General features: G+C 68.5%; 2 protein-coding genes across 3 annotated transcripts; one reads left to right on the plus strand and one right to left on the minus strand.

The window, feature by feature from the left end:
• Positions 1 to 1005: 1005 nt before the first annotated feature.
• FBXW5 (F-box and WD repeat domain containing 5) lies at positions 1006 to 5336 on the minus strand. 2 transcript variants are annotated; one of them, XM_033859122.2, is made up of 9 exons: positions 5201 to 5336; positions 4152 to 4367; positions 3810 to 3967; positions 3281 to 3455; positions 2927 to 3075; positions 2447 to 2852; positions 2101 to 2248; positions 1821 to 2033; positions 1006 to 1749 (listed from the first exon to the last, which is right to left on the minus strand). In XM_033859122.2, the coding sequence occupies exons 2-9, from the start codon at positions 4342 to 4344 to the stop codon at positions 1506 to 1508; spliced, it is 1686 nt and encodes a 561-aa protein (XP_033715013.1). In that variant the 5' UTR covers positions 4345 to 4367; positions 5201 to 5336; the 3' UTR covers positions 1006 to 1505. The 2 variants fall into 2 exon arrangements, with proteins under 2 accessions (XP_033715013.1, XP_033715014.1); XM_033859123.2 differs by lacking the exon at positions 5201 to 5336 and adding an exon at positions 4872 to 5011.
• Positions 5337 to 5502: 166 nt separating this feature from the next.
• On the plus strand, positions 5503 to 8502 carry C8G (complement C8 gamma chain). The gene is made up of 8 exons (XM_033859124.2): positions 5503 to 5800; positions 5982 to 6144; positions 6225 to 6361; positions 6529 to 6599; positions 6671 to 6778; positions 7033 to 7134; positions 7221 to 7259; positions 7345 to 8502. Exons 2-8 carry the CDS (start codon positions 6007 to 6009, stop codon positions 7356 to 7358), a joined length of 609 nt encoding a protein of 202 aa, XP_033715015.1. The 5' UTR covers positions 5503 to 5800; positions 5982 to 6006; the 3' UTR covers positions 7359 to 8502.
• Positions 8503 to 10734: the final 2232 nt, after the last annotated feature.

A 10734-nucleotide genomic window follows, 5' to 3' on the forward strand; every position in this document is an offset into this window, starting at 1 on the left:
TTGGGCTCCGGGCTGCAGCTCCAGGCGGGTCCCAGGCAGAGCGCTCGGGCTCCGCTGCTGTTGAGCTCCCTTCCCTGTTCTCACCCGTCCAGTTGTTCGGAGACAGACCCAGGGGCCCAGGCTTCCCCGCTGCAGCCGTGGGGCTGGGGCTCTGTCCTCGGGGCGCAGCTGTGCCACTGGCTGGCTCCTCTGGGCACCTTGCCCTCCAGTCCGAACTCCTCCTGGGTCAGCTTCCCCGACCTCGTGTCTGTACCCGGCCCTGCCCAGCCCGTCTGCCTGCGGCCAGCTTGGCTCCGACCCCGCAGGCGACCGGGACAGCCTCTGCTCGCCGCTGCCTCTGGCCTGGAGAAACACGCTGTCCCCCAAGGCCCATCCACGTGTCTTCTCGACCGTCACGTTGGCGCGTGCCGAGTGTGGAGCCGATGGCAGTTCACCATCGCTCCACGTGCAGCTGGGCTGCACCTCCACCCCGGGGTGTCCCGAGCTGAGCAAGCAGGCCAGGTGAGCCCCCAGGATGGGCCTGGGCCAGGCCTGAGGGTACAGCTGGGGCCACCCCCGCCCCTCTGCTGCCACCTCCGCTGTGTCCACATTGTCACGTGCCAGGCCCCAGAGGTCTGCCCCTGCCCCTGCCCCAGCCAGGGCACCCCCTGAGAACTCCAAGCCCTGAAACCGGCCCCCCCACCCCCCCCCCCGCCCCGCCCCGCCTGCCGTCCCCCGGTGCCCGGCACTTGCCAGGTCGTGTCCCTCTGCGCCCCCTGCTGGCGGGGAGCACACACGTGCCGGACGTGCTCCAGAGTCTGCGCTCGGGGATTTGTCCACAGAGGCAGCGGGGGCAGCGGCTGGGGACGCAGACTCGCGTCCCGCTGCCCAGTTCAGGGCAGCTCCTAGCGTGTGGCCTAGGGCACCTGCCCCGTCCAGCAGGCACGACGAGGGCCCGTATAGATGCCACGCCCTCCCTGCACACACTGGATGCCACGCCCTCCCCGCACAGACTGGTCGGCGCTGTGCTGTTGCCAACCTTTTATTCAGATCCTGAACCAGTGACATGCAGGTTCCCTGGGCCCATGGCAGCCTGACCCGCATCTCGACCCTGACGCTGGGAAGTTCCCAGAAGAGGGAGCCTGGGCTCCCTGGGCAAGGCTGGGCCCAGCAAACACCGCCAGGGCCCCACAGGGCTGGCCAAGGGGAACGTGTTGTGCAGACTGTCCCAGAGCCCAGGCCCAGGGGAAGGGGGTGGGTGAAGAGCGGGGGCCCAGTGTCCTGTGCAGCCCAAGCCAGCCGGAGACGGCCCCGGCGGCCCAAGGCTGGCGCCACAGCTGTGGGAGGCGGTGTGCGTGCACGAGCGTGGTGGGGGCCAGGCCGTCCCCCGCCGTGGCCTCGCGGGGCCCCCCTCCTAAGGCATTTCTGCAGCAAGCTTCTCTGCCCCCGCGCGCTCTGGGCAGCAGCTCAACCCCCGAAAAAGGGCCATGGGCCTCCGTGGCCTCCTCGGTGGGTCCCAGCGCCCCTCAGCGCCTCTGGCTGGCGAACCAGGAGAAGAAGGGGCGTGGGCGCGGGCGCGGGGCCTGGTGGACACGCACCGTGCGTGGCGAGCGCCAGGCTTTGATGGTGGCGTCGTCGCTGGCCGTCAGCAGGAGCTCCTGCTCCTGGGGGCTGAAGACCACCGAGTTGACCACGTCCTGGTGCCGCAGCTTGGCCAGGCAGATGTTGTAGTGGCGGTCCCAGATGTAGCCGTGCCGATCCTCTGCCCCACTGCGAGAGCGCCTGGGATGAGCCCCCGACCGCCCACTGGGGCCCCTCCCCACCCGGCTCCGCCCCCGGACCTGGCCACGAAGTCCCTGCTGACGTCCAGGAAGATGAAGAAGCACTCGTCGTTGGGCGTGTAGGCGCGGTGGGCGCGCAGGGCCCGCTTCACCTCCCGCATGGTCTTGAGGTCGAACACCAGCAGGTCGATCTCCTCCGCGATCGGCGGCGGCTGCATGGGGTCGGCCACCACCGAGCCGCGGGGCCAGGCGCGGCTGTTCACGTACAGGTACCTGCACGGGCGCGCTGCTCAGTAAGGGCCCGCGGACGCCCCCACCCAGGCTGCCAACAGACGCCCACCTGTTGTCGGGGGACAGGCCCATGCCGATGATGTGTCCGTGCACGTCGATGACGTGGTCGAGCGCGTCGAAGAAGGCGTCGGAGCCCCGGCCCTCGCCCAGCACGGGCCCCGCCGTGGTCATCTGGTGCGGCAAGATCTGCTTGATGCCTGTGGAGGCCGAGTGGGCAGCGCCTCAGTGCCTGGGAGCGCCCAGACGCCCGCGGCGCCACCGGCCCTGTGCCCCTGGATCCGAAGGTGCGCCCCGGGGGGCTGCACAAGCGCTCACCCCCAGGGCAAAGGGAGGAAGGGACTTTGCGCACAGACGGGCCCCGCCCCACCCCGGGAAGCCTCGCCCGGGCCCCTCACCGATCTGGTGCGGCGAGTAGGTGAAGCAGCCTGTGGTGAAGATGAGGAGTTTGTTGCCGGCGGCGGCCGTGCTGCGCTCGGGGGGCTTGGTGTGGCCCTGGGCCAGCAGCTCGGCCGCCTTGGTCTCCAGCGCGCACTCTGACGGCTGGGGCTGGGCCCGGCCCTCCAGGACGCGCCGCAAGCCCTTGGCGCGGGCCGGGCCCGGGTCGACTGCCTGGTCCTCGCTGTCGCTGCTCAGGTCAAAGACACAGCCGGGGCCTGCGCCAGGGGCGCCGGCGTCCAGCAGGAGCTCCGGGCTGTCGAAGCGGCTGCAGTCGGCCACCATGACGGTGCGGATGGTGCTAGCGTTCAGGTTCTGGATCTTGAAAAGCCGCTTCACCACGTTCACGTTCTCCGACTCCACGTCCTGGGGGCAGGAGCACAGGGGTGGGCACGGGCTGCTGGGGGCCGCCGCCGGCCGCAGGGCCCCCCCGCGCGCACCTGGAAGGCGTTGTTAAGCCAGAGCACAGAGCACGACGTGATGTCCCCGATGCGGTGCAGGTTTCCTGAGATCAGGCTGGTGTCCGTGAGCCAGCAACCGAACACGTCGTAGGGCTTGTTGCGCACGCGGGACAGCAAGGCGAAGGTGTCTGCGGGGAGCAGCAGGATGGGGCGAGGCGGGGCGGGGGGGGGGGGGGGAGGCGGGGCTGGGGGCTGGAGGGATGGGGGGCTGTCCAGGCGGGGGGCGGAGCTGGGCGTTAGGGGCGGGGCTGTCGGGGCAGAGATGCAGATGGAGCAGGGGCCTGGGTGGGGCAGCCCCGGTGTGAGGGCCGCCCACCCTCGGCCCACTCTCACCTAGGCTGATGACGGCGATCTCGCCCGAGGAGGAGTTGTGGGGCCCCAGGAACACCCCGGACGCCAGCAGCAGAGAATCGTCCTGGTTGAACTGGGAGAACTGGGTGTAGCTCCAGTTGTAGGGCCGCATGTCTGCGCTGTGCAGCAGCGAGATGGTCAGGTCATTGTTCCAGATCTGCATGGGGAGCCGAGCAGGCGCACCTCGTGATCCCGCCCTGCACGGGGCCCCTCTCCTGGTCGGCTCGCTGAGCCAGTGCTTGGAAACCGCCATCCGGTGCGGGCCCCTTGTCTTTGGCTGTCAGACCGCCGGAGGGATGTGAGTACGTGGAGCTTGGGGCCGGCTCTGGAGCAGCTGCGAGCAGGACCCTCTTTTCTCTGTAGGCAGTTAGGGCCGCCCAGCCCCAGCCTCCCAGCCCGGGTGATCCAGGCCAGTGGTCCAGGTCCCGGGCCTCCCCGTGCGGATGCAGCAAACGGGCCAGCTGTCACTCGTGGCCTGGCCCTCTCTCCCTACAGGGTTAGCCGCCCTCACCTTCACGGTGCAGTCCTTGGAGCAGGAAGCAAACTGGTAGCCTGAGTGGGAGAAGCTAAGGTGCAGGACCTGGTCGGTGTGCTCCTCGAGAGTCTGCACCTCCACGCAGGGCACTGTGTCATAGAGCCGCCGAAACTCTTCGTACCAGGATGTGGCCGCTGTGTGTGTGTACGGGCGTGTCACGCTGGGGCCCCACGCCTCAGAGCCAGGCCCCTGACAGCCAGGGGCCAGCCCTGCCCTCCCTTCGGCCTCCCTCCCGGGCCCTGTGTTTTGAGGCACAGCCTGGCTGTCCTCGACCAGCACGAGGACCAGTGGGCTTCAGGGCGGAGTGCAGGTGCTGACCTGGGTGTCGGGGCACGTTGCGGGCCACCTGGTAGTAGCGGTAGAACTGCTCCCTCCACAGGAACTCATCCCGGGACACGGCCTGCCACTGGTGGCACACCAGCCCCGCGGCCAGCACGTCGGCCGGGCCCAAGTTCAGGAAGATCTGGTAAACGAGGCTGTCGGGGAGCAGGGGTAGGCCCCCCTCGTCCATCGTGACATTCTGCCCAGGCGGCCCTGAAACCCATGCACGGTCCCCTTAGCCGCCAGCTGGACCAGGGAGGACACCAGCCCCCAGGCCCAAGGAGAGGCGCAGGGGCCTGCGGCTGAGCTGAGGCAGCCTGCCGACTGCCCCGCTGGGAATTCCAGGGGCTAAGCCTGTGCGGAGAACCCCCGCGGCCGAGGATCCAAGGGCTTCATCAAGCCACCCGGACGGCCACGCTGCTTGGACCCCGCACTCCTGAGGGTCCCCGGAAAGGCCAAGTCATCCCCGGAACAGGCAGCTTCCGGGCCTGGGCCAGCCTGAGGCGGAGCTGGCGGCAGGCCCTGAGACCCCAGACCCACCCTCACCCCAAAAGCCCCTCCTCGGGACAGGCCTTCTGTCCTGAGTGGGGCCCTGGGCGGGTCCCTCTGACCGCCCCCCACAGGATCCCAGGGAGTCGTCTGGCTGGCAGGGCTGGTGGCCGCTCTGAGGCCGAGAAACGAAGGGTCGGTGGCCCCTGTGCACCCTGCCTCTCTGACCTTGCTGCCCCAGGCTTCGGAGCTGTCAACATGGGACAGGGATCCTTCTCGGGAGAGACCTGGGGCGGCGGGACGAGGGCCAGCCCGCCTGCCCCAGACGCCGCCAGGGACGCCAGCCGGCCCTGGCCTCTGCCCTCTGGCCTAGGAGAGCCCTGCCAGGTGGGCGACGGGCCAGTGCGGCCACTGCCGGGTGAGCTGGGGACGGGGGCCGGGGGGCCGGGCCCGGGATCGGGGCGGGGTGACGACGCTCCCCGGGGCCAGGGCGCTGGGGTCCGGGCCGGGGTTCGGACATGGCTGGTGTCGACGCTCCCCGGGCCGGCCCCACTCACCGCGGCCGCCTCCGCCCGGCTGCGCTGCCCCCGCCCCGGCGCCAGGCCTCTGCCCGCAGACCCGCTTCCGCCCTCCGTCGCCGCTCCGGCCGTCGCGTCTCTATGACCGAGCCCGCCAGGCCAACGTCACGAGCCCCGACGCATCGATGGCCGTCGAGGGCCGAGCCCAGCAGCCCGCATTGGCTGTTACTGCGCCTGCGCTTCAGGCCCCGCGGCCCGGGCGGTGCTTCTTTGTGCGCCTGTGTTTGCTCGGTCTCTCCAGAAACAGCGCCCCTGGCGGCCGGGAGGGGCGGCGGCCGAGCGCCGTGGGTCGTGGGCGGGGCTGCGGGCGAGGCTCGAGATCTCCGGTTCGAGACTAGGCTCCGGCGCTTCCCAGTGTCGGGCACAAGTGTTCTTCGCTGTGGGGATGAGACTAGTCCGTACTTCAAGGAGCTGTTGGCGGTTTAAGGGAGATGAATGTGCAAAGGGATGAGCACTAGCCACACTGGAAGTTACGTGGGGGCTTGTGGGCAAGAAGCCAGAGGTCAACTCGGACTTTGTACACAGGACATGGCGACAGGGCCCTGCCGGGAAGTGCAGGGCCGAGGTCAGATGTGCAGGGTGAGGCTGAGTTCGTGAGGAGGCCGGGGCAGGGGCAGGGCCGGGGTGGGGGGCGGTCCGTTTGCTTGGCCCAGGGTCGGGGGGGTGGGGGATGCACACAGACTTCCCGGGCCGGACGGCTGGGCAGCAGGCAGTGGACTCCGACCCGGGACTTGACCATCCTGCCCTGCGCCTCCCCCAGGCCTGTCACCGTCGCTGCTGTCGCCATGCTGCCCCCCAGGACGGCATCCCTCCTGACTCTGCTCCTGGCCGTCGGCTCCCTGGGTCAGAGGGTTCAGAGACCCCCTCGGCCCCCGTCCCCCATCAGCGCCATCCAGCCCAAGGCCAACTTCGACGCGCAGCGGGTAGGCTTGGGGGAGCCGGAGCGGCGCGCGCCCAGCTTTGCAGCCCCCGTCCCCGCGTGCCCTCACGGGGCCTGTTCCAGTTTTCAGGGACCTGGTTCCTTGTGGCCGTGGCCTCTGCGTGCCGCTCCCTGCAGGAGCAGGGCCACCGGGCTGAGGCCAGCACACTGCACGTGACTCCTCAGGGTGCCGCCATGGCTGTCAGCACCTTGCGGAAGCTGTGAGTCCCGGCCCGGAGCCCCGCCCCCACCCAGCCTCCCGACTCCCACCCCGGCCCCCAACTCTACCCCTGCTGCGGCCTGCGGCCCTGCGACCAGGGTCCCGACAGGCCCCACCCAGTTTGGGGTCCCCAAGCCTGCTGTGCCTCCTCCCACCCCCAACCCCCAGGGATGGGATCTGCTGGCAGGTGCGGCAGCTCTACGGTGACACGGGGCTCCCAGGTCGCTTTCTGCTCCAAGGTGAGGTGCGGGCCATGGGGACAAGGGTTCAGAGCTGGGGGTGAGGCTGACCCTGACCTGGCTCTGCCCAGCCCGAGGCGCCCGAGGGCCGGTGGACGTGGTCGTTGGGGAGACGGACTACCAGGGCTTCGCCATCCTGTACCTGGAGCGGGCGCGGCAGCTGTCGGTGAAGCTGTACGGTACGTCCCCGCGGGACCGGGTCTGCACACCCGCAGGGCCGTTTGGGTGGGCCCGGATGGGCACATGGACGCTCCCCTCCCTTCCCCCTGCCCTTGCCGTTAGGCCCAGATGTGGGGACAGAGAGGAGACCGGGGGTGGGGGGCAGGGGTCAGATCACAGCCCCCGGCACACAGCCCAGCTCCCAGAGCGCCCTGCCCGCCCAGCCCGCACCCACCCAGCGGGCGCCCAGGAGCCCCGTGTGTCCCGCACACAGCCCGCTCGCTCCCTGTGAGCGAATCATTCCTGAGTGTGTTTGAGCAGCGGGTCCAGGGTGCCAACCTGACCGAGGACCACATCCTGTTCTTCCCCAAGTATGGTGAGTGTCCCTGCGTCTCCCGCGGTCCACCTCGCCCTCCCCCGCGCCCCGGCCCCGCCACCCCTGACCCCAGCCCCGACCCCCAGGTTTCTGCGAGGCCGCGGACCAGTTTCACGTCCTGGATGGTGAGTGGGCAGCGCCGGCGGGGCGGTGTGGCGGGGGGCTGGCAGCGCGCGGCTCCCTCCTGGATGGGTCTCGTCTGTGCTGCAGAAGTGAGGAGGTGAGGCCGGCGGCAGCCCTGCACCAGCAAGCAGCCAGGGCCCTGGAGGTGCGGCTCTCGCCGCCCCCTCGCTGAGTGGGGGGCTCTCTCCCGTCCGCCCCCGAAGCTGCGCCTCGCCGCCAGGAGCTCGGGGCGCTGCCTTCATTAAACGCTGTCAGTCTCAGCTCCTGGATTCTTCCTTTCCACACTGGACCCGGCCGGGGTCTCTGCCCACCTGTCATCTCACGGACACGTGGGACTGCTTCCCGGGGGGGCCAGGAGGGCATCGGCTTGTCTCCTGGTGAAGAGCCCTCCCCAGGGAGGTGGGGGTGGGGAGTGGCTCCTCCTCAAGGCCTAGAGTGCCCAGACTCCCTGTCCCCAGTGTCCCCTCCTCTGGCCATCGCGCTGTGGTTGTCCTTGTCTTTCCTGCTCCCTGACTCTGTGCACGCCTGCCCTGCTGGCCTCGCTGGGCTGCCCCGGGTGGGCCCAGGACCTGAACTCGCCTTGTCCAGACATGTCGGCCTTTTCTAGAGGGATGCGGAACCCGCCCCTCAGGTCCTTTTTGTCGCCTGCTGACCGCTGAGCGCCCTCCTGGGAGGCAGGGGCCCAGAGTCCCAGGGGGCCCTGTGGCCAAGGCAGGAAAGGCCCTTGAGGAGGGTAGGCAGTTTCAAGGGGGCGGGCAGGGAGGCTCCGTTCCATTTCCTGGGTCGTGTCTGGGCCTGGGGTGAGCTGGCATCTGTCTTAGGAGGATGTGAGGCTGAGCTGCCCCTCACAGCCACCACGGGGGCTGGCAGGGCCAGACAGGGCACAAGACTGGCCCGCGATTGGGACCGACCCCCCCGGCGCTGAGTCCACTCCTGGCATCGGGCATCCCTGACGGGAGATCATGTGGGTGAGCGGCCAGGAAGCACAAAGAGAGGTGGGGGGATCTGTACCCCAATCTGGGGGAAGCAGGCCTGCCAGTACTGGGGTGAGCACGGGGGCTCTAGGTGCAGAGGGAGGGACCCCTGGACAGACTGGGTTGCCCCAGGAGCCCACACCCAGTGTCAGCCCAAGGTCACCAGCCATGAGGGCCCACAAGATGACCTCTGGCCTGTAGAGAAGACCTTTCTGGAACGTGGGAGCTCCGAGGCCCAGGGAGAGGCAGGCGGGGACTGGAAACGATGTCCTCGCACCCCCAACCGCTGCCTGGGGGGGCCCCTCCGAGTGACTGTGGACCGTTGGGAGGGGGTCGAGTGCTGGCACAGGTCCACACACCCCCCCAACCCCCCCGTAGACTGCGCGTCCCTTCCACACACCAATGTCCTGGCCAACCCGCCCATCCCTCGCCCAGGGTCCCCGACAGTGGAAGAAACGCCAAAGAGAAAATCCGCGGTTGCAACCATCCGATGCCCGAGAAACAGAGACCAAAGGGCGCGAGTACAGAGCAAATTACTCTGGGATCCAGCTGTCCTTCCGTCCCTCCAGCCAGGGTCTGCCCGGGGCTCCCACCGGCAGGGACAGCTGCCGGGGGCCGTAGGGAGGGAAGTGCTCTCGCCTGCAGTGCCAGGGTCCACGTGGGCTCAGCTCCGGCCCCTGCCCACGAGAGCTCGCCTGTCCAGACCCGTCCTGTTAAACAGCTGACAACATCAGCCAATTCCCACAGCGCTGGGGACGTGGGAGGGTGCTGCCCCCCACGCACGCCCACCCACCCAGTGCCCTGTTGGGTCCCAGGACTCCCGCCCCGCTCCCTCCCTCACCCCGCCCCCGCCCCCGCCCCTGCTGGGCGACAGCCGCGGCCAGTCAGCGCTGTCTCCGGGACGTTGTGGACGCCTGTGCCTGGTACACACACTGCCCGGCCAGACCACTGTGTGCTTGCCTGTCCCCCTCCCACTGTGCCCCCCCTAATCAGGAGAAGGGGCAGCCTCCCTCAAGAGAACCTGGGGAGAGCTTCCGGGCAAACGGCAGCCCCCGGCTTGGGCCGGACCGGGGCTGGAGGGTCAGGGAGCGGGTCATTGGCTTGGCCAAAGCCGGGCCTGCGAGAAGGGCCCAAGTCGCCCTGTTTGGGGAGCCTTAGGGTCTGTCTGATGAGCATTCCTGAAACGCCCACTGCATGCCAGCCTCTGGGCACACAGGTGGCAGGTTCCTGCCCCTGGGAGCTTGAGGTCCAGTGCTCACCGTTCCCTGACGATGGCGAGGCTGAGGGGGCACCTGGGAGCTGGACCCCCACCCCAGCCCCACTTCATGCCCCCCAGCAGCCTCTTTCCCTGGGCTGCGGGGAGGACCAGGCCTCCGTGGGTGAGCTGTAGGCCACAGAACGGGAGGGACCGCCGCCTGGTCCCTGGAGAGCAGGGTCAGAGGCCCCTGGCCCCACCTCTGCATGCCCACCTGCCCTCCGCACCCGCTGGCCCAGCCCGGACCAGGAGGCCTGGGGTGGCGGTTGCTGGCAGGAGCCCGCAGCCCTGGAGGGCTTGGTGTGTCCACAGCGGGCAGGGACTGTGCCCGACACCCCAGTCTGGGCCGTGCCCACCTGGTGTCCCTCGGCGCCGGCCTCCCAGAAGGGCAGACAGGGCTGGTGGGAAGAAGGGAAGACAAAGACCCCGCAGAGCAGAGCTGGAGGCCACACGGGCACCTGTGTCACATGGGCTGCAGCGCAGAGCTGGCCGGGCCCCAGAGAGACCACTGTATGCCTGGCCCCGCGTCCCCCAGACAGAAAGGAGGGCCTCTGCTCTGGGGTGTGGGCAGGCCAGGCTCCTTAGAGGCCCCTCTCAGAGCTTCTGGGGAAGAAAGGGTCCTTCCAGCAGAGCTGAGCATCCCAGGGACCACGCCAGGACCTCTCAAGGGATCAAAGGGCCGAGGCCACAGAGCAGGCCAGCCCCACCCGCGGCTGGCTCCTTCCATGGGAGGGGGCGGTGGGGAACGGAGGGCTACCGTCGCAATGCATTTTGCTTTTGCTAAAATGTTTAACAAGCTCTAATTAAATTTTCAAAAACTGGGTGAAACAATTGTAGCTCTAGATGAATCGTTTTTGTTTTAAATGTATTTATTTATTTGTTTTTATTTTTGGCTGCGTTGGGTCTTTGTTGCTGCGCGCGGGCTTTCTCTAGTTGCGGCCAGTGGGGACTACTCTTCCTTGTTACGTGTGGGCTTCTCATTGCGGTGGCTTCTCTTGTTGCAGAGCATGGGCTCTAGGCACGCGGGCTTCAGTAGTTGTGGCTCGCGGGCTCAGTAGTTGTGGCTCACAGGCTCTAGAGCGCAGGCTCAGTAGTTGTGGCACACGGGCTCAGTTGCTCTGTGGCATGTGGGATCTTCCCGGACCAGGGCTCAAACCTGTGTCGCCTGCATTGTCAGGCGGATTCTTAACCACTGCGCCACCAGAGAAGCCCCAGATGAATCGTTTTTATGTAAAGGTATTTATTAAT

Source organism: Tursiops truncatus, chromosome 6, assembly GCF_011762595.2.
Source record: "Tursiops truncatus isolate mTurTru1 chromosome 6, mTurTru1.mat.Y, whole genome shotgun sequence".
In the NCBI taxonomy this organism is placed as follows: Eukaryota; Metazoa; Chordata; class Mammalia; order Artiodactyla; family Delphinidae; genus Tursiops; species Tursiops truncatus.

What these genes read in the sequence shown, in the direction of transcription:
- FBXW5 (XM_033859122.2), bottom strand. Translation starts at nt 4,344, where the DNA reads ATGGACGAGGGGGGCCTACCCCTGCTCCCCGACAGCCTCGTTTACCAG. An exon ending in GATCGCCGTCATCAGCCTAG is followed by an intron (nt 3,076 to 3,280) that starts GTGAGAGTGGGC and finishes TGCTCCCCGCAG; the next exon opens with ACACCTTCGCCTTGCTGTCC. An exon ending in GGCTTAACAACGCCTTCCAG is followed by an intron (nt 2,853 to 2,926) that starts GTGCGCGCGGGG and finishes TCCTGCCCCCAG; the next exon opens with GACGTGGAGTCGGAGAACGT.
- C8G (XM_033859124.2), top strand. Translation starts at nt 6,007, where the DNA reads ATGCTGCCCCCCAGGACGGCATCCCTCCTGACTCTGCTCCTGGCCGTC. An exon ending in GTCAGCACCTTGCGGAAGCT is followed by an intron (nt 6,362 to 6,528) that starts GTGAGTCCCGGC and finishes CCCAACCCCCAG; the next exon opens with GGATGGGATCTGCTGGCAGG. An exon ending in GCTGTCGGTGAAGCTGTACG is followed by an intron (nt 6,779 to 7,032) that starts GTACGTCCCCGC and finishes TCCCGCACACAG; the next exon opens with CCCGCTCGCTCCCTGTGAGC.